Raw genomic sequence first — 22,731 nt, forward strand, 5'->3', positions numbered from 1 at the left:
TGGGGACAAGGTGGATGAATGTTTTATCACTTGAAAGTGAATCAAAATAAAATGGCCTATTTGTGCATTGAGTTTAAAAGAAAAGTGTTTAGGCCTAATTATGATGATTGTTGTGAAATGAAATCATTTCAAACACAGGGGTAAAGGGATGGGTCATCTAACTTTGAAAGGTAGGTGAAGTAGAGCCTGGTGGAACCAGCCTTGCTGTGTTCACCATTCAATATCACGTCACATGTCAAAACAGGAAGGTGAACACAGCTGTTTGGCTGGTTCCACCACGCTATGTGAACTATCAATTTATCTACCAAATACAGTATTATCCTAAAATACTACCATCTCAAAAATGGGACAGTTGTACAAAACACAAGCCCTATAGGCCATTACTGTGTGAGTTGCACTCACAGAGCCCAGTGCTATGTTAAGAGAATTATCAGGAAAACTAAAACAAGGAGGAATGACAAGGAGGCACTTAGTAAGGGCATGCGTACATTCTTTGGCAGACGGCTTACATTTTTCCCTTCGCCTGGCCCCATTACAATCAAGCCTTATCTAAATGGCTACTGGGACAGGGACTGGCTCAAGGAGCCGTAGTCTGGGGTGAAGAAACAGTCAATAAAGTTGCAGATGTTGAATGCCCCAGGGGGACACACAGGAAATCCTCTCAATGTTATCAGGCGAGCCCAGAGACCTGGGGCTGTCCGAGCTACAAGGCTAACATGAGGAGGAAGTGAGCAGTACAGACCCCCAAAAAAATGGGGACAAAAGCCAAAGACTATTTTTCACCCAGCAACAAATCAGAGAGAGAATAGATTTGAAAACACAATGGAATGTAGAGGGGGAGGTGTGTGTTTCAGTCAAGTGTGCAGTTATAAACAGAAGAAAAAATAAAAGAAAAACAGTTTCCATTCACCAGGCGGTAGTTTCTAATGTGCAGGTGACCGTTCAGCCTGCTTGGTTTTGTAAAAATAAGGGACAGAAAAAGCCTAGCCCATCAAGGGCGTGTAAGGGTCATGTAGCTTATGTTCTGCCTATTTCCTCAAAAACAATGTCAGAGGAACTTGGCGCTAAAGAGGGAAGAAACGTTTACTGTTCAATAGAATAATGAATGAAGTGGACCTTGACAATACCATCACCATACTTAGAGCAAAGAATATACTACCTTAGAAAGTCATTGGTATTCTAACTTGACTTTCTATTCCCCTTGAATGTAAACACCGCAACACTTGGGCCACGTCAAGTCAAATCTAAGCCTACAGGGAGGAGCGTGGTGGTGCTAGAACAACAACCTCTCTCTCAACATCAGTAAGACCAAGGAGCTAATCATGGACTACAGGAAACAGAGGGGGGCAAGCACCCCCCCCCCCCACCCATCCACATTCCTCGGTGTCCAAATCACTGAAGTAATTCAAATGGTCCAAACACTAGCACAGTAGTGAAGAAGGCATGACAGTGCCTCTTCTCCCCCCTCAGGAGGTTGAAAAATCTTTAAAAAGGTTCTACAGCTGGACCATTGAGAGCATATTGACTGGCTGCATCACTGCCTAGTGCGGCGATAGCACCGTCTTTGATCGAATGGTGCTAGTGTGGTGGGGACAAACCAGTACATTACTGGGGCCGAGCTCCCTGCCATCCAGGACATCTATATCAGGTGGTGTGGTAGGAAGGCCCGGAAAATCATTAGACTTAACCACTCAAGTCAGACTATTCCGTCTGCTTCCGCAAGGCAAGCGGTACCGGTGCATCAAGTCTGGCACCGACAGGCTCTTGAACAGCTTCTATCCCAAGCAATAAGACTGACAAATAGCTACCTGAATCAATCTTGTATCCTCATTGAATTTTTATTTTTGTCTCTACGCACACTCACAGGGCCCTACACACTCACACACACAACATGCACGTACATTTATACTGTTTATCTTATATCCTGATGCCTAGTCACTTTACCCCTATACATATCTACGTCCATCACTCCAGTATCCCTGCACATTGTTAATATGGTATTGAAACTGACCCTGTATATAGTAACCTTACCCCTACACATATCTACGTCCATCACTCCAGTATCCCTGCACATTGTTAATATGGTATTGGAACTGACTCTGTATATAGTATACTTACTTATTGTGTCGTGTTTTTTTCTAGTAACACATTGATATTGATTATTGCATTGCTGGGTTTTGAGTTTGCAACAAAGGCATTTCACTGTACTTTTGCACGCATGAGACATTGAAACTAAGTCTTCACCCTTATGGCTTAGTTACACTGATCCGATTCAGCTCTGCCAAAACACCTGTGCTGTTTCGCCTACCTCTTTGTCAGTCTTGAGCAGGCTGTCAGTGGACGGAGTGCCCAGGGTCACCCCCAGGGGTTTAACCACTGCATTGGCCACATCGCGCCCAACTGCCGGAGGGTACGAGTGAAGGACACTCAGGTGGCCCTGGTCGCTCTGCACCACCAGGTGCAGAGACCTCCACTCCGAGTACATGGTGATGGCGTTCTCTTCTACTGGGTCCGATTGCTACCTGTGTATAGAGAGAGGGGTTGAGTCAGAATAACTACAGAGTGGACTGATGGGTGGAGTCAGAATAACTACAGAGTGGACTGATGGGTGGAGTCAGAATAACTACAGAGTGGACTGATGGGTGGAGTCAGAATAACTACAGAGTGGACTGATGGGTGGAGTCAGAATAACTACAGAGTGGACTGATGGGTGGAGTCAGAATAACTACAGAGTGGACTGATGGGTGGAGTCAGAATAACTACAGAGTGGACTGATGGGTGGAGTCAGAATAACTACAGAGTGGACTGATGGGTGGAGTCAGAATAACTACAGAGTGGACTGATGGGTGGAGTCAGAATAACTACAGAGTGGACTGATGGGTGGAGTCAGAATAACTACAGAGTGGACTGATGGGTGGAGTCAGAATAACTACAGAGTGGACTGATGGGTGGAGTCAGAATAACTACAGAGTGGACTGATGGGTGGAGTCAGAAGCAGACTTGGTTGTAGCCGTTTGTAACTTTAATAAAACATCCATAACCATTGCATATACTGAACAAAATATAAAAATGCAACATGCAACTATTCCAAAGATTTTACTGAGTTACAGTTCATAAGGTAATCAGTCAATTGAAATAGATTCATTAAGCCCTAATCTATGGATTTCACATGGGTGGGCATACAGTGCATTCAGAAAGTAAAAGGCACATGACAGCCCACTTGGAGACCTTAAGACTCCCAGACCATGAGAAACAAGATTCTCTGGTCTGATGAAACCAGAATTGAACTCCATGGCCTGAATGCCAAGCGTACGGTGAAGCATGGTGGTGGCAGCGTCATGCTGTGGGGATGGTTTTCAGCAGCAGGGACTGGGAGACTCGTAAGGATTGAGGGAAAGAGGAACAAAGCAAAGGACAGAAAGATCCTTGATGAAAACCTGCTCCAGAGTGCTCAGGACCTCAGACTGGGGCGATGGTTCACCCGCCAACAGAACAACCACCCTAAGCACACAGCCAAGACAACACAGAAGTGGCTTCAGGAAAAGTCTCTGAATGTTCTTGAGTGGCCCAGCCAGAGCCTGGACTTGAACCCAATCGAACATCTCTGGAGAGACCTGAAAATAGCTGTGCAGCAACGCTCCCCATCCAACCTGACAGAGCTTGAGAGGATCTGCAGAGAAGAATGTGAGAAACTCCCCAAATACTGGTGTGCCAAGCTTGTAGCATCATACCCAAGAAGACTTGAGGCTAGAGTATCTGCCAAGGGTGCTTCAACAAAGTACTGAGTAAAGGGTCTGAATACTTATACAAAATGTACATAAGTTTCCCAAAAATTAAAAAACCTGTTTTCACTTTATCATTATGGGGTAGTGTGTAGATTGAGGGGGGAAAATGATCTAATCCATTTTAGAATAAGGCTGGAACAAAATGTAGAAAAAGTCAAGGGGTCTGAATACTTTCCGAATGACCTTTTCATGTAGCTTGAAAAGTCAACATATGTCAAAGGCGAACTATGCGTGATAAGGCACATTAGAAGTAGACTAACGCTGTGCATAGGCGCTAGATATATAACAAGTTAACATTGAACTGAAGAGGGCCTTGGCCTGTTATTTCCAGAATGATCTGAATGGAATGCTGACTTCACTGAGTGCCAAAATCACACTTCAACTGGACTGACCACCTGCACTGACTCTCCACACATGGACTCACGCAGATATACAGTACACTCATCCACACACACCACAACTGCTGCTACCAGACTCTTACATTATGCATTACTTAGCAATAATAATAAAACACTTGCCCTCCAATCCCTGAAACACATAAAAATGTGACTATAAATTGAGTTAAAAGCTTCCGAGAAAATGTTTATTCTATTCTACTATGCCATTTACTTTATGTTTGTATTCGTATCTACTATTATGGCATTGTTGAGAAGGAACCTGCGAGTAAGCATTTTATTGGATGGTACCATGTGTATCCTGTACAGACCACTAATACAAGGAACATCAAACATTCAGGCTGTGCAACCAATACGCTCTAGTCTAGAGCACTCGGTTAAACTGTGTTTGAGAGCATTTTTAAACTCTCTAAATGGTTATAATGAGAAATAATTATATTGTTGTTGCAATACACTATCATCTTAAATTGACATGCCAAATTATTTTGCCATATTCAGTTATTGTATATTGTGCTAATTTCCTTAAATGCGGACAGATTGTGTTACTACCTTACACAAGCTTGCATTTTCACCCCATAAAAATGGAGTGGAATCACACATGCTTTTTACCTCAGATTGCTGACGTTAGTATAAAAGTTTATAGTCATCATGACATAACATGCTGACCAGACCGCACACGTTCGTTGATTTTGTGGCCCCACACCAGACGCGATCAGGACACGCAGGTTGAAATATCAACACAAACTCTGAACCAATTATATTAATTTGGGGACAGGTCAAAAAGCATTAAACATTTATGGCAATTTAGCTAGCTAGTTAGCTTGCTGTGGCTAGCTAATTTATCCTGGGATATAAACATTGGGTTGTGATTTTACCTGACCTTCCCAAAGTGCTCTACTCCGACAATTAATAATAAGGGCTTTATATGGTGGGCATCTTTGGGCTTTATATGGTGGTTGGCAACCAACTTTAAGGTGCATTACCAACAATCAACTGGCCTAGAGTGTAGACCTCAGTTTCTTTCAATCATCCATGTGGGAATATGCTCCTAAAAACCAATGAGGATATGGCACGTGGGTATATGCTCCTAAAAAAACAATGAGGAGAAGCATGACTTGCAGCGCATCGAGTGTCACAAATAGGACCAAGTTCAATTTCAGCGCCTGGCAACGCAGCGTGATTATTTTAAGTTAACAGAAAAAGTAGTCTGTTCCCTTTTCCGTGATGGCAGCCTCTTGAAATCAACATTGGACATTCCAAAATAAGTATTATGTCACACCCTGATCTGTTTCACCTGTCTTTGTGCTCATCTCGACCCCCCTCCAGGTGTCGACCAGCTTCCCAAAATCCCGTTTTATTTATACCCGTGTTCTCTGTTTGTCTGTTGCCAATTCGTCTTGTCAGGTCTTACCAGCGTGCTTTCCCGTCTTCCTTTTTCTCAAGTTCTGTTTCCCGGTTCTGACTATTCTGCCTGTCCTGACCCCGAGCCTGCCTGTTGTCCTGTACCTGCCTGACTGACCTGATCATGAACCGCTGCCTGCCCTGACCCCGAGCCTGCCTGTTGTCCTGTACCTGCCTGACCTGATCATGAACCCCTGCCTGCTCTGACCCCGAGCCTGCCTGCAGTCCTGTACCTGCCTGACTGACCTGATCATGAACCCCTGCCTGCTCTGATCCCGAGCCTGCCTGCAGTCCTGTACCTGCCTGACTGACCTGATCATGAACCCCTGCCTGCTCTGACCCCGAGCCTGCCTGCAGTCCTGTACCTGCCTGACTGACCTGATCATGAACCCCTGCCTGTCCTGACCCCGAGCCTGCCTGCAGTCCTGTACCTGCCTGACTGACCTGATCATGAACCCCTGCCTGCCCTGACCCCGAGCCTGCCTGCAGTCCTGTACCTGCCTGACTGACCTGATCATGAACCCCTGCCTGCTCTGACCCCGAGCCTGCCTGCAGTCCTGTACCTGCCTGACTGACCTGATCATGAACCCCTGCCTGCTCTGACCCCGAGCCTGCCTGCAGTCCTGTACCTGCCTGACTGACCTGATCATGAACCCCTGTCTGTCCTCAACCAGCCCTTTGCCTGCCCTGTGTTTACAATAAATATCTGAGAACTGTACTATCCGCCTCCTGTGTCTGCATATCCTGAGTCGTGATAATATAAGCCTTCTACAAGTTCTCAGCTAACCAACCATGCATAGGTTATTCTAAGTTTCCGTGTGGCCTTTGAAAAGTGTTAAACAGCGATACTCCCCAAACATCTGCCCCCTGTTCTATTGATTTCAGCGTAATATCGAAGGAAGGGATTAACAAAAAAATTGTTGCATTACACTTACCATGTTGGCGAACCACTTGACTCAAAATGCCTTGTCAACAGGAAGCAGGGACAGTGTCATTTTCTACTTAAGTTTTAAGAATATAAATGGAATTTTCCTTGCGAAGCAGAGTCCCCACTTTAAATCTTTGACAAATGCATTATTTTTATTATTAGGAACACGACTCCTCTTACAGCATTTAAGATAGAAATGCCACTTAAACATGTAGACTGGTCTGGATTGAGTTGCTTACATACATTTTTTTAAATATACTTTTTAAACTATTAAACGTTGTCCATCTTCATCCACATTCATGGGACTTTTTTCAACATTCTAAATCTCCCTATTGTGACATCACTTTCAACATTCTATTCACTGTAGATGCAATTTTTGACACAAGTCTGAAACTTTGACCACTTTGTCAACAACTTAGACAAAAAGTTAGAGGGTATGACATCTTGGTCTACTTCCCTTCTATTCAAATCTGAAATCTGAACAGAATGATCTGGTACCAATAAAACGTTAGTTGTTTTAGTAACCGCATCAACATTTTCTGTGACTTTTTATACAAATCTGAAATCAGAACGGAATAGTTTGTTACCAATAAAATGTCACAATAAGGTACCGAGCATTCTATTTTCCTACTAGGGGGCAAAGAGACCCGCAGCTCCGCTAAAACCATTGACAACTGCGTGCCAGAAATTAGATGGCTATATCCAAAACTTGTTTGGTTTGCTTGCCATTCATAGTGGTGATGACAGTAGTCCCTGACAACTTTAGCAGGATGATGTCTTGCACATTCATCTTCTGCCCATCCTACCATTCCAGTGTTTAATTGCTATATTGTAATTACTTTTCCATCATGGCCTATTTATTGCCGTACCTCTCTTATCCTACCTCATTTGCACATGCTGTATATAGATTTGTCTACTGTATTATTGATTGTATGTTTGTTTATTCCATGTGTAACTCTGTGTTGTTGTATGTGTCGAACTGCCAGGTCGCAGTTGCAAGTGAGAATTTGTTCTCAACTAGCCTACCTGGTTAAATAAAGGTGAAATAAAATAAATAAATGTCTAGCTCTTTCCAAAAAGCCTAACCTCTGATGAAGCAAGCCAAAATGGATCTGGCTGCCCCCAAGCAGCCGCACACAAGCCTAAGAGCACATTGTGCAATGTCAAGCTTTGGCTGGTGTGGTGTAAAGCTAGCCACCATTAAGACTCTGGAGCAGTGGAAACACATTCTCTGGGGTGATGAATCAAGCTTCACCATCTGGCAGTCAGGGGGTGGGGGGCAACGCCATGATAATGCCCATGATTTTGGAATGAGATGTTCGACGAACAGGTGACCACATTTTGGCCATGTCGTGTAGTTGTCAATGGTTTTAGCAGAGCTGGGGGTCTCCCCCCCACACACACAAACTGCCATGTTGACCACTACCCCAAAAAGTCAGACAAACTTAGTGTATGGAAGCTTCTTCTACTTCTATGCCTTCAAAATCAGAAAGCCAAACATGAATAGCTTCTACCAATTAAGAGTTAGAGCAGTTTTAGTAAACCATGAACTGCTTTCATTAGATGCAGAAGCTAGCAGATTCATTAGCGACCAACAACCACAAATTACAATAAATCTACACCACATTTTGAAGTTCACTTCCCTTGCTTTGTCTAACACTATCATGAATCTAGAAAATAGGTTTTGTGGGTCAGACTACAGTATTTATTTATAGCAAATGTTTGTTAGCATGTTTCTCACACTGGCTTTAGTCATGAGGAAGCATGCCTGCCAAGGCAACTGCAGGGCGGTAGGGTGACTCCGAGGGAGACAACTTCTTCATAGCAACAACTGTAGTTTAGACACTGACCACAACTACTTACTAAAACACAACCTACCAGTACTGACCACAACCACACAACTACTTATCACAATTAATGAACCGCACAACTACTTATCAAAACTACTGACCACACAACTAATGATCACAATCACAACTAATGACCACAAAGCCTACTTATCAAAACTACTAAGCACAGTGACTGGCCACTACCACAACTAATGAAACATCTTACCAAAACGACTGACCAACAAAACTAATGACCACAACAACTGACCATGTCCATACTGTAGGGCCCAAAGATCCAGCAACACAACTACTGCTCTGCACTATCTCTGGTCCTGGTTGTAGCTAGCTAGCTCTGGTTCATACCAGCTTTGATCTAGCTCTGGTCTGCACTATAAATTACAACAACTTAAATATGCCTACATTTGCATATGATTCAAGATTTACCCTCCAACAATAATTGTATCTTTCAAGTATGAAACACCAAACCAACTTTCACAGGTTATCCTATCAACCAACATTTTCATCTACCTACTTTTTCAATTACAGCGAGTCACTACCATTACTACTGCAGACTCTACCACTACTATAAGTTATTTAAAAACCATACAACCTTTAAAACAAGCTAGCATGTACACCACATTTTCTTCAGAAAATTGACTTTTTAGTGATCCCTGTCAGCCTAACAGTCTATTAGATAGACCTACTGATAGCTTTCAGTAGGTCTACATACGAAGCTATCCTCCCATAGTTTTTCACCTACCACAAAAATACATTTAAAGAGCTGGCATCACTAGATGCACCAGCATCTCCACAGATAACCCAAAAGATTATTATCACTACATCATTGTCCAACTAAAATCAAAACTTAATTTACCCTGAACGTTTTACAAAAGTAAATCGTGCATTTATTTACCTGAAACCCACATAATTAAGTGTTTGTCCACATAATCCTACTTTTGAATTCCCATTTTGTGACAGATGGCTTTGTCCTATGCCTTCCTTCTTTCAGTTCACACGCAATAACCATAGCTTAGACATTTTTGTGATCTAACTGCCACACAACCCAAAGTAATAAGGTTGATATAGTAGTCTATTAAAGTAACGAGGACCAATTATTTTACTACATTTAACGTTGACTATATGTAACTGCTTTGCTTTAAATAAACGTCTTCCATGACCACCAAAACACTTGTAAAGAGAAACTTTACTTGTAAAGTTACCATCTCGTTTCCAACAGCATTGTACTAAATTAGGTTAAAAAAACTGGCGAATCAGTCAACAAACGTGCTGAGATGGATTTATTTTGATGATATACCAACAACAACATCACTAAAACGGATTTGCCCTGCCTACTAATACACCTTTGCAAGCGCCAAGGAGTGGACTGGAGACACGCACTGTTCAGGTGCACAGCCGTAAAAATTCAACACGCAGTAAAATGTATTATTGAAAAGCATAGAAGACATGTACAGCAATAACTTAGTGCACATTTACATTGAGAGATAGCTTGCCATTGGCTAGGTCAGCCTAAAAACGAACTAGTTGTAAAGTAAAACATTAACTAGCCAACAGAATGTGTTATGACTCAAGGTTGTTGGCTAGCTAGTTAGAAATAATTATATTTTGCCTATGTACAAAAATAAAATAAATATTTTTAAAAGCCTGACAACTACATGATAAACTTCGAGAAATCAGTCTCAGAACGAGCCACACACACTGGCTGTTTTGTTCAACTACTAACGATAGCTAACTGGCTGGCTAGCACAGAAACGGTCAGGTCAAACTAGCTAGTCAGTCCAGTTAGCTAGCTGGAAAGTCTCCATGTAATGGAACATTAACGCGTTTGTTGGTTTACAAAATAAGCATTACTTATGGCATGTAGCTAGCATAGTCGAAACTGCACAGAATGCATGGCTAACTTGGCTAGTATAGGCAACTTAGTACGCTGTCACAACCCGTAGACACAGGAAAGCTGGCTAGTAAAAGCAAGTTTGAACCAACTAGCTAAGCTAACGTTGTGTGAAGCGGTGTGAACTCGATTCCCTTGTTTCACTGTTATTTTGTAGGCCGCATTAGCTAGATAGTTGGCTAAGCTAGTTAATGAAGACAGACCAAGACAGCTGGCTATGTGTTGCTATTTACCTGTGTCAGAGGGAAAGACTGTCATATCAACCGTCCGTATTCTCAGCAAACTTTACAGTTCAAACGAGGATATAGCAGAACCATATTTGAAGTAAATCAACATCCAGTGACAAGCATAACTACATTTGCACCGACGTCATCCGGCTGACGGCTAGCCTGACCACTGAACTGTGTCGGTCACACATCTCATGACTTTAAAAAAAGCTGGGGGGAAAAGGAAGGTTGTTGGAATAATAAAAAATACTTCTCAGAATGTGCACAATATTTTACACAAGAAAAATAAAGAATCTTAGAATCGACAGTTTAATAACGTTTCTCAAAACAGTTTAAGTATGAGCTGTGTAGCCCTTTAAATGTACCCGTTCATAATATTATTCAGCTCAAATGCGCCCTCTATTGGATTTGACCAGTCCACGATGAAAAGGATCTAAGAAGTGAAATAAGGAAATATGCTATCGAAGAAGAAAAGGAAACTAGGGAATTAGGAAAGGAAATGAAGCACACAAAGGATATGAGGAAAGGAAGCACACAAAATATATGAGGAAAGGAGAAACATTTGCTAGAAAAGAACAGGAAAGGGAGCTAGAAAAGATAAGAGAAGTGTGAAAAGCTTGGAATCCTTGAAAACTCAAAAAATAAAGAAAAAAATAACTTCACAAATAAAATAAGATTATCTCAATGTTAGTTGTTTTACCATTGATGTCCGCTGAGGTTTTTAGTAGAACACAGCGAGCGTTTTTTTGTGTTCCCTCCCGAGTTTCCATTAGCTCAGGAAGTGTCATAGTTCAGGTCAATGTTCAGTGCAAAACACCTCAGTGGGAATATGTGTTAAAACAGCGCACAGTAAGTGGATCTTTTGTATTTGTCATATTAATTTGTGGTGATATGAAAGTATTTTTTCATAGGATTCCAAGACCATATTGCAGTTAGACAGAGCGTCGGGACAGTTGTAGCATTCACATTGGCTGCGCTGTGGGCAATGGTTCAAACGAGAACCCAATGGTTGTATGGCCTTGGGTTCTCGAGAGCTATATAAGTGCCATGGCTTAACTACGCTACATGCCCAAAAGTATGTGGAGACCTGCTAGTAGAACATCTCATTCCAAAATCATGGGCATTAATATGGAGTTGGTCCCCGCTTTGCTGCTATAACAGCCTCCACTCCTCTGGGAAGTCTTTTCACTAGATGTTGGAACATTTCTGCTGGGACTTGCTTCCATTCAGCCACGAGCATTAATGACGTTGTGCACTGATGTTGGGTGATTAGACCTGGCTCGCAGTCGGGGTTCCAGTTAAGGTGTTCGATGGGGTTGAGGTCAGGGCTCTGTGCAGGCCAGTCAAGTTCTTCCACACTGATCTCGATAAACCATTTCTGTATTTCTGTACTCTCTCTTATGACCAAAAAGAGCTTCTAGATATCATGACAGCGATTACTAACCCTGTACTGGAAGAAAAAATTTCCTTTAACAAGTCAGACGCAAAGGATTTACTCCAGACACCGACAAGGCCCTCATCCCCGTCATTCACAGGAGAAAGAGACAGAGATATCGGGGGCGTAGGTCTGGGTGCCTTGTGAGGATCTGACGATGAGTGGGTAATCTGCCTTTACATTTACATTACATTACATTACATTTAAGTCATTTAGCAGACGCTCTTATCCAGAGCGACTTACAAATTGGTGCGTTCACCTTAAGACATCCAGTGGAACAGCCACTTTACAATAGTGCATCTAAATATTTTAAGGGGGGTGAGAAGGATTACTTTATCCTATCCTAGGTATTCCTGAAAGAGGTGGGGTTTCAGGTGTCTCCGGAAGGTGGTGATTGACTCCGCTGTCCTGGCGTCGTGAGGGAGTTTGTTCCACCATTGGGGGGCCAGAGCAGCGAACAGTTTTGACTGGGCTGCGCAGGAACTGTACTTCCTCAGTGGTAGGGAGGCGAGCAGGCCAGAGGTGGATGAACGCAGTGCCCTTGTTTGGGTGTAGGGCCTGATCAGAGCCTGGAGGTACTGAGGTGCCGTTCCCCTCACAGCTCCGTAGGCAAGCACCATGGTCTTGTAGCGGATGCGAGCTTCAACTGGAAGCCAGTGGAGAGAGCGGAGGAGCGGGGTGACGTGAGAGAACTTGGGAAGGTTGAACACCAGACGGGCTGCGGCGTTCTGGATGAGTTGTAGGGGTTTAATGGCACAGGCAGGGAGCCCAGCCAACAGCGAGTTGCAGTAATCCAGACGGGAGATGACAAGTGCCTGGATTAGGACCTGCGCTGCTTCCTGTGTGAGGCAGGGTCGTACTCTGCGGATGTAGTAGAGCATGAACCTACAAGAACGGGCCACCGCCTTGATGTTAGTTGAGAACGACAGGGTGTTGTCCAGGATCACGCCAAGGTTCTTAGCGCTCTGGGAGGAGGACACAATGGAGTTGTCAACCGTGATGGCGAGATCATGGAATGGGCAGTCCTTCCCGGGAGGAAGAGCAGCTCCGTCTTGCCGAGGTTCAGCTTGAGGTGGTGATCCGTCATCCACACTGATATGTCTGCCAGACATGCAGAGATGCGATTCGCCACCTGGTCATCAGAAGGGGGAAAGGAGAAGATTAATTGTGTGTCGTCTGCATAGCAATGATAGGAGAGACCATGTGAGGTTATGACAGAGCAAAGTGACTTGGTGTATAGCGAGAATAGGAGAGGGCCTAGAACAGAGCCCTGGGGGACGCCAGTGGTGAGAGCGCGTGGTGAGGAGACAGATTCTCGCCACGCCACCTGGTAGGAGCGACCTGTCAGGTAGGACGCAATCCAAGCGTGGGCCGCGCCCAACTCGATGAGATGCCCAACTCGGAGAGGGTGGAGAGGAGGATCTGATGGTTCACAGTATCGAAGGCAGCCGATAGGTCTAGAAGGATGAGAGCAGAGGAGAGAGAGTTAGCTTTAGCAGTGCGGAGGGCCTCCGTGATACAGAGAAGAGCAGTCTCAATTGAATGACTAGTCTTGAAACCTGACTGATTTGGATCAAGAAGGTCATTCTGAGAGAGATAGCGGGAGAGCTGGCCAAGGACGGCACGTTCAAGAGTTTTGGAGAGAAAAGAAAGAAGGGATACTGGTCTGTAGTTGTTGACATCGGAGGGATCGAGTGTAGGTTTTTTCAGAAGGGGTGCAACTCTCGCTCTCTTGAAGACAGAAGGGACGTAGCCAGCGGTCAGGGATGAGTTGATGAGCGAGGTGAGGTAAGGGAGAAGGTCTCCGGAAATGGTCTGGAGAAGAGAGGAGGGAATAGGGTCAAGCGGGCAGGTTGTTGGGCGGCCGGCCGTCACAAGACGCGAGATTTCATCTGGAGAGAGAGGGGAGAAAGAGGTCAGAGCACAGGGTAGGGCAGTGTGAGCAGAACCAGCGGTGTCGTTTGACTTAGCAAACGAGGATCGGATGTCGTCGACCTTCTTTTCAAAATGGTTGACGAAGTCATCTGCAGAGAGGGAGGAGGGGGGGGGAGGGGGAGGAGGATTCAGGAGGGAGGAGAAGGTGGCAAAGAGCTTCCTAGGGTTAGAGGCAGATGCTTGGAATTTAGAGTGGTAGAAAGTGGCTTTAGCAGCAGAGACAGAAGAGGAAAATGTAGAGAGGAGGGAGTGAAAGGATGCCAGGTCCGCAGGGAGGCGAGTTTTCCTCCATTTCCGCTCGGCTGCCCGGAGCCCTGTTCTGTGAGCTCGCAATGAGTCGTCGAGCCACGGAGCAGGAGGGGAGGACCGAGCCGGCCATAGGTTCTATTAGTCAACGTACAGTCATTGGATTATAAAATAGATTAACTATGAGCACGTAAATCCTACCAATGGGAACCTCTTATGGATCGGACCCTTTTTTTCAATTTTCGCCTAAAATGACATACCCAAATCTAACTGCCTGTAGCTCAGGACTCAAAGCAAGGACATGCATATTCTTGATACCATTTGAAAGGAAACACTTTGAAGTTTGTGGAAATGTGAAACTAATGTAGGAGAATATAACACATTAGATCTGGTAAAAGATAATACAAGAAAAAACATGTGTTTTCTTTCCTCCATTTTTTGTTTTGTCATCTTTGAAATGCAAGAGAAAGGCCACAATGCATTATTCCAGCATATGTGCAATTTAGAATGTGGCCACTAGATGGCAGCAGTATATCCTGGACGTTTTAGACTGATCCAATGAACCATTCTATTTCTGTTCAAACTGTTGTATCAAGGGTAGCCTAGTGGTTAGAGCGTTGGACTAGTAACCGGAAGATTGTAAGTTCTAACCCCCGAGCTGACAAGGTCGTTCTGCCCCTGAACAGACAGTTAACCCGCTGTTCCTAGGCCGTCATTAAAAATAAGAATTTGTTCTTAACTGACTTGCCTATTGAAATAAAAGTCTGCCCTAATTGGTTAATTAATGCATTTTCATGTTCATAACTGTGCACCCTCCTCAAACAATAGCATGGTATTATCTCACTGTAATAGCTACTGTAAATTGAACAGTGCAGTTAGATTAACAAGAATTTAAGCTTTCTACCAATATCAGATATGTCTATGTCCTTGGAAATGTTCTTGTTACTTACAACGTCATGCTAATCACATTCGTGCACGTTAGCTCAACCGTCCCGTGGGGGGGACACCCATTGATACAACACTGGTCCTGACTGGTTGCATCACTGCCTGGTATGGCCTCCCGACGGCAAGGCACTACAGAGAGTACTGCGTACGGCCTAGTACATCACTGGGGCCAAGCTTCTTGCAATCCAAGACCTCTATACCTGGCGGTGTCAGAGGAACACCCTAAAAATTGTCAAAGACTCCAGCTACCCAAGTCATAGACTGTTTTCTCTTCTACCGCACGTCAAGTGGTACCGGAGCGCCAAGTTTAGATCCAAAAGACTTCTTAACAGCTTCTACCCCCAAGCCATAAGACTCCTGAACAGCTAATCAAATGGCTACCCAGACTATTTGCATTACCCCCCCCCCCTTTTACGCTGCTGCTACTCTCTGTTTATTGTCTATGCATAGTCACTTTAACTCTACCTACATGTACGTATTACCTCAATTACCCCGACTTACCAGTGCCCCCAGCGCATTGACTCTGTACCGGTACACCTGTATATAGCCTCACTATTGTTATTTTACTGCTGCTCTTTAATTATTAGTCAATTTTATTTTCAATTTTTTTAACTTAACCTTTATTTTTCTTAAAACTGTATTGTTGGTTAAGGGCTTGTAAGTAAGCAATTCACTGTAAGGTGTTGTATTTGGTTCATGTGACAAATACAATTTGGAAAGTGCCTTCTCCAAACTGTTGCCACAAAGTTGGAAGTACAGAGTCATCTAGAATGTAATTGTACGCTGTAGAATTAAGATTTCCCTTCACTACAACTAAGGGGCCTAGCCCCAACCATGAAAAACAGCCCCAGACCATTATTCCTCCTTCTCCAAACTTTACAGTTGACACTATGCATTTAGGCAGGTAGGGTACTCCTGGCACCCGCCAAACCCAGATTTGTCCGTCGGACTACCAGATGGTGAAGCGTGATTCATCACTACAGAGAACACGTTTCCACTGCTCCAGAGTCCAATGGCGGCGAGCTTTACACCACACCAGCCGACGCTTGGCATTGCGCATGGTGATCTTAGGCTTGTGTGCGGCTGCTTGGTCATGGAAACCCATTTCATGAAGCTCCTGACGAACTGTTCTTGTGCTGACGTTGCTTCCAGAGGTAGTTTGGAACTCGGTAGTGAGTGTTGCATCCGAGGACAGATGATTTTTACGCGCTATGTGCTTCAGCACTCTGCTCCTAGATGTTTCCACTTCACAATAACAGCACTTACAGTTGACCTGGGCAGCTCCAGCAGGGCAGAAATTTGATGAACTGACTTGTTGGAAAGGTGGCATCCTATGATGGTGCCATGTTGAAAGTCACTGAGCTCTTCAGTAAGGCCATTCTACTGTTAATGTTTTTCTATGGAGATTGCATGGCTCTATGCTAGATTTTATACACCTGTCAGAAACGGGTGTGGCTGAAATAGTCAAATCCTCTGATTTGAAGAGGTGTCCACATACCTTTTGTATACATAGTGTATGTACAACACCAGCAACTAAGCAGTTACGACCTCCTTTCATAATATCTTTAGCTGTTTGGACTAACAGATGCAAGATCATAGGTTTGAGTCCCACTCTCAAGCTATTTCCTGCAGCGTTATTGTCAAAATAGGATGCCACCTGAATCTTCTGCAGGCCTAGTGATGACATGTTTTTATAAATGTTAGACTCAAATCATTAGCAGGATCTGGCTGCACATTCCACGGCATGTCAGGTTCACTGTTTTAATGTAAACATTTTCATTTATTACGATCCCCATTAGCAGACGACAATGGTGACAGCTAGTCTTACTGGGATCCGACACATAACAAAAAATGCATTACAGACAAGACTTGACAATGTACATACATTTCAAAGTGTGTGTGTGTGTGTACATCAATCAGTTACACATACATGTCAGTACATACACACAATGTGATGCAATAACATAGAGATACAGTTCAAATAAGATCAAGACTATAAACTATATTGGTTTCAACCCATAAACAGGTAGCCTAGTATTACCAGACCGATTACCGCTGCAGAATGTAAACCCACAAGACTTCTAGACGGTTGTACAAGGTTACTATCGGGGTGTAATTCCCCTGAATTTCATTCTACTGATACATGTTTTCATTATATTCTGATCTATGTTATAAAAAGTCAGGTATTGTAATTTGATTTGGCCTTTGTGGGGTATGGGGATATCAATAGATCAACATGATCTTTAATTAGATACAGTATGTCAGAGTTCTATTTGCTGGGTGATGTCATCCTCCTTGTATAAACATTCTCATGGACATTCTCGGTCCTTTATTATCTTTCACTGTTTTAACCAAATAAAATGTAATAATACACATATTAGAAATCACCCTGTAATACCATCTGTAACCAGGAGATGGCGCCATGCACACACAAACCAATTTTAATTTTAATTTTATTGAACCTTTATTTATCTAAGCAAGTCAGTTTAAGAACACATTCTTATTTACAATGGTGGCCTACCAAAAGGCCTCCTGCGGGGATGCTGGGATGGGATAAAATAAAAATGTAATTCAAATATAGCGCAAAATACACATCAAACAACACACATCACCAATAGTCAAAAGGAGATGAGTGCTCACTGCAGGTGGAGACAACTGTTCATTATGGCTTGTCCACATCATAACATAACACCACACAGTGCAGTTGTTTTGTTGGACACAGAAACCAGTGCTTAGTCAAGTTGTCTTGAAGTGGACTTTTGATGTGGTAAAAAGCCTATCAACTTCTTGTGTAATTTCCAAAGATGGAATCTCAGTTACCTAATGTTGTTATGGATGGTGTAGCTCATGCAATAAGCAGGTCACCAAAGATCTAGATCTTGTCTACATAGACCATACAACAAAATGCAATATCCCATATAACCCTGTTGACCTTGTGTTGTTGGTCCTTGTCCCCAAACAGGGACATAACTACATTTGATTTGTAGGAGCACATTGTAGTTGAACCCGTCAAAGACAGAGAATCAGATTTGGTCCTTGTATGCCCTTGGGTGTATTCTGGTGATGGGCAGGCACGTGAAGGGTTAAAGGCTTGTCATATAAATCAAGTGGAATCACTTCAGAGGTGAAAAGATGCATGATGCTGACTGTCCGGGAGGCACAGTTTAACCATTTAACACGGCAGTCAATGTCCATTGTTTTAAAGAAATACCCAAATGTTGCATTAAAACAATACGGTGCTCTGTATAACATTGTGTTGGGGTCACAGTAAACGTAGAATAGAAAATGTTTTTCCACATCAGTGAGCTGGAAATGGTTTCCCTTAGGAAGATTAAAAATACATTGATCAATTATGACTGTGTGACACAATACAGCTACATCCCCATTCAAATGCATTGTTGGGACGAACTCCAACACACACAAATCCAGTTTCAAAATGGCTTGTGTTTATAGTTGGTTTCATTCAGTTGTTTCAGTTTATTTTTTATTTATCCTTTATTTTACCAGGTAAGTTGAGTGAGAACACATTCTCATTTACAGCAACACCCGGGGGAATAGTTACAGGGGAGAGGAGGGGGGATGAATGAAACAATTGTGTTTAAAAAATATAAAAAATGTACTAGTTAAGTAAGTTAAGAACAAATTCTTATTTACAATGACAGCCTACACCGGCCAAACCTATTGGGCCCCCAATAGACCGCTGCACCACTCGGGAGCTCAAAGCAGGGATGATTAGGTGACCATGATGGTATGAGGGCCAGATTGGGAATTTAGCCAGGGCACCTTTAGTAACCACAGAGTCAGGACACCCATTTAACGTCCCATCCAAAAGACAGCACCCTACACAGGGCAATGTCCCCAATCACTGCCCTGGGGCAGTGGGATATTGAGAGAGGGACCTGTCATCTTTTAGATCGCATTGAAAATGACAGTTATCGGAGTGGACGTGCAGACCAAAGGTTGACAAAGAGGAAATCCTCAATCAAAAGAGATTAAAAGAAATGATCAAAAATATGAGCTATTTTAAAGACATATTAGTGGCCTTGATAAGCACAAAAGAGTCATGTCTCTCCTAAACCAATGCATGACTTCTACGTAGATGTTTTGATGACATGTCATGACACAAGATGTGTCCTATCCTATTGGTTCGTTCACTAGTTCAATCTGTTTTCTTTATGTCAAATGGACTTTTCTCTGTTTTTCCAATTACTCTGTTCTTCATGTTCTGTTTATATAGCTAGTCTCATCCCCTTCCCCCTCCCATTACACATTTAAAAGCTTTTCTAATCATCCATAATTGATCAGGGTTTTCAATTATGCACTACTTTTCTCACTGTCATTATTACTTAAAGGGTTGCTCTTAAGGGTTGAATATGTCCAGCGCTGTTTTTCCATATTTCATTTTACTGTAAAAAGACAGATCTGTCTTGCTGCACTGTAAAGAGGCAATTCCTCTGTATATCGTTTTTTTTTATGTCAAGGCTCCTATTTGTCTATTTTCCTCATTTGGTGATTTAGCAAGTTATCCAAAGTGATGTATAGTGAGGAACTTGGTCTAGTTATGCTGTTGCCTAACCTCAATAAGCCAATGTTGGTACAATTCAACTGGTACAATTCAACAACAATTCAAATCAGCTCTATAATTATATACTTCAGAATGAATAACCACTGGATCAACCAACATTCTGTGGAAAGCATTGACTGACATGCCTAAGTAATGTAATATCAAAGTACCTTTATAACATTGGGTACATTACAATGTTCATTGAATATGCACTCTCAGCCATGAAGCCATGCATTTAGTGGTCTTTCATTGCTGATGGAAACTTTGTGAAACTGGTTCTTGTCTCCCACACCATAGTTCTGTGTGAGTTTATATTGCTTGTCTCTTAGAGGGGACACTCCCTCCCCAAACCATTTCTCTCAACACACCTCATTTCCAGAATATAAGAGCTCTTAGGCCACATCTGAAACCTATGGTGGTATGGAGAAATTACTTCCTCCATGACAGATAGTCATAATAGCCATGAAACCTAGCGGTCAAACAGGGAAATGGTCCCAATTATTTTTCCAACATTCATTTATCCATAGGGGATTTTAGAATTACTTCATTTAAGGTATGTGATTCGTGTAAGCTTACCCTGGCTTGATAACCATGTCTCTCGGACAAGGTAACTTTTATAAATATATCTGCCTGTAATCCCCCCCAAACCTCCACATTTCTCTATGCAAACTCATGGCAACAAGTAGCATGGAACGTAGCAAATAAAGGCAAATAGAATAACTAGTAAATATTCTAGCCTTTGTAGTGTTTTGTTTAAATAATTGATTTTGAGTGTTTGTTGTGTGTATTGTTGTTTAGCATCTTTCAAATGACCTACTTTTATAACTAACAAGCTAACCTTAGGTGTCTCCATTGATCAGAAGCAAGAATGGTTCTGTGCTATGTACCGGAGTGTAACAACTGCTCCGATTAACCTCATATGCATTTCATGGTTTTCCGACCTCTGTAAAGCATCGCTGGAACCGAGTGATAAGGTAAGCCCTGTTTGCTAACAAGTTATTTTGATTAGGTCAAAGATGTGGTTAGCTAGGTGCTTATACAAATTTGCTAGATAACCACTGACTAGTTCTCTTCCTTTCAAGTAAAAAGAAAATCAACATAGGCTAGCATAGTGAGCTAGTCTTTAGTGAGCTAGCCAGCTAGTTAACATTAGCTCACAGTTTGTGTAGTCATACCTTTTCACATGGTGTTATGCTATCCCACCAGGGAAGGGATATTTAGCTAGCTAGTTAATGTTAACTCACCGTTAATGTAGTCAGACTTGCTAGCTAACGTTAGGCAGGCACCATGAAAAGGATAGTTGGTAAGTTATCATGTCTGACTACATCAACGGTGAGCTAATGTTAACTAGCTAGCTAGGTAAATATCAATAGTTAGGCACCTTGGTTGGCTAGGTAGCTACATTAGCTAAAGTTAGCTAGCTCACAAAGGACTTGTGGGCTCAGTGTTTTCCTCATATAAAACACAGAAGTGGTTTTGTTCCATGAGTGCATCTGTTGTACATGGCTAATCAAATAACCAGTAGTCAGTTATACATGTCAGCAGGGATGGAAGTGAAGCTTGCCTGAGTCTAGTACTTTTCAGACTGAGCTAGTCGACAATGTGCCAAATTAGCCTGAGACAGCAATGAAATGGCTAGTAGAAAATGTGCCAAACTAGCCGGACACAGTAGTAAAAATTTTCTCCTTGTTTTAGACATGAGGCGGAACATCGGGGTCACCCCACGAAAAGCAGTGTATGATCAACGCCACCCCCAGCCAGGAGATCTGCTGGTAGTGATGGCTCTCCAAATCTTAGATGTACTCTCTCTCTCTACCTCTCAACTCAAATCAAATCAAATCAAATTTTATTTGTCACATACACATGGTTAGCAGATGTTAATGCGAGTGTAGCGAAATGCTTGTGCTTCTAGTTCCGACAATGCAGTGATAACCAACAAGTAATCTAACTAACAATTCCAAAACTACTGTCTTATACACAGTGTAAGGGGATAAAGAATATGTACATAAGGATATATGAATGAGTGATGGTACAGAGCAGCATACAGTAGATGGTATCGAGTACAGTATATACATATGAGATGAGTATGTAGACAAAGTAAACAAAGTGGCATAGTTAAAGTGGCTAGTGATACATGTATTACATAAGGATGCAGTCGATGATGTAGAGTACAGGATATACGTATGCATATGAGATGAATAATGTAGGGTAAGTAACATTATATAAGGTAGCATTGTTTAAAGTGGCTAGTGATATATTTACATCATTTCCCATCAATTCCCATTATTAAAGTGGCTGGAGTTGGGTCAGTGTCAATGACAGTGTGTTGGCAACAGCCTCTCAATGTTAGTGGTGGCTGTTTAACAGTCTGATGGCCTTGAGATAGAAGCTGTTTTTCAGTCTCTCGGTCCCAGCTTTGATGCACCTGTACTGACCTCGCCTTCTGGATGATAGCGGGGTGAACAGGCAGTGGTTCAGGTGGTTGAACAGAACAGGGCTCCGGGCAGCCGAGCGGAAATGGAGGAAAACTCGCCTCCCTGCGGACCTGGCATCCTTTCACTCCCTCCTCTCTACATTTTCCTCTTCTGTCTCTGCTGCTAAAGCCACTTTCTACCACTCTAAATTCCAAGCATCTGCCTCTAACCCTAGGAAGCTCTTTGCCACCTTCTCCTCCCTCCTGAATCCTCCTCCCCCTCCCCCCTTCCTCCCTCTCTGCAGATGACTTCGTCAACCATTTTGAAAAGAAGGTCCTAAGGTGCTAAGTCAAACGACACCGCTGGTTCTGCTCACACTGCCCTACCCTGTGCTCTGACCTCTTTCTCCCCTCTCTCTCCAGATGAAATCTCGCGTCTTGTGACGGCCGGCCGCCCAACAACCTGCCCGCTTGACCCTATCCCCTCCTCTCTTCTCCAGACCATTTCCGGAGACCTTCTCCCTTACCTCACCTCGCTCATCAACTCATCCCTGACCGCTGGCTACGTCCCTTCCGTCTTCAAGAGAGCGAGAGTTGCACCCCTTCTGAAAAAACCTACACTCGATCCCTCCGATGTCAACAACTACAGACCAGTATCCCTTCTTTCTTTTCTCTCCAAAACTCTTGAACGTGCCTTCCTTGGCCAGCTCTCCCGCTAT

The 22,731-nt window shown here is 43.1% G+C and overlaps 1 protein-coding gene across 1 annotated transcript in view; it reads right to left on the bottom strand.

The window, feature by feature from the left end:
• The window catches only part of LOC115143994 (ral GTPase-activating protein subunit beta-like), a 56,508-nt gene extending 45,839 nt beyond the window's left edge, over window positions 1–10,669 (bottom strand). The window contains 2 exon segments of the mRNA XM_029684586.2: window positions 2,309–2,522; window positions 10,481–10,669. Of these exon segments, the coding sequence (XP_029540446.2) occupies window positions 2,309–2,485 (177 nt within the window). The 5' untranslated portion in view covers window positions 2,486–2,522; window positions 10,481–10,669.
• Window positions 10,670–22,731: the final 12,062 nt, after the last annotated feature.

The sequence above is a fragment of the Oncorhynchus nerka genome, linkage group LG2 (genome assembly GCF_034236695.1).
Source record: "Oncorhynchus nerka isolate Pitt River linkage group LG2, Oner_Uvic_2.0, whole genome shotgun sequence".
Classification (NCBI taxonomy): Eukaryota; Metazoa; Chordata; class Actinopteri; order Salmoniformes; family Salmonidae; genus Oncorhynchus; species Oncorhynchus nerka.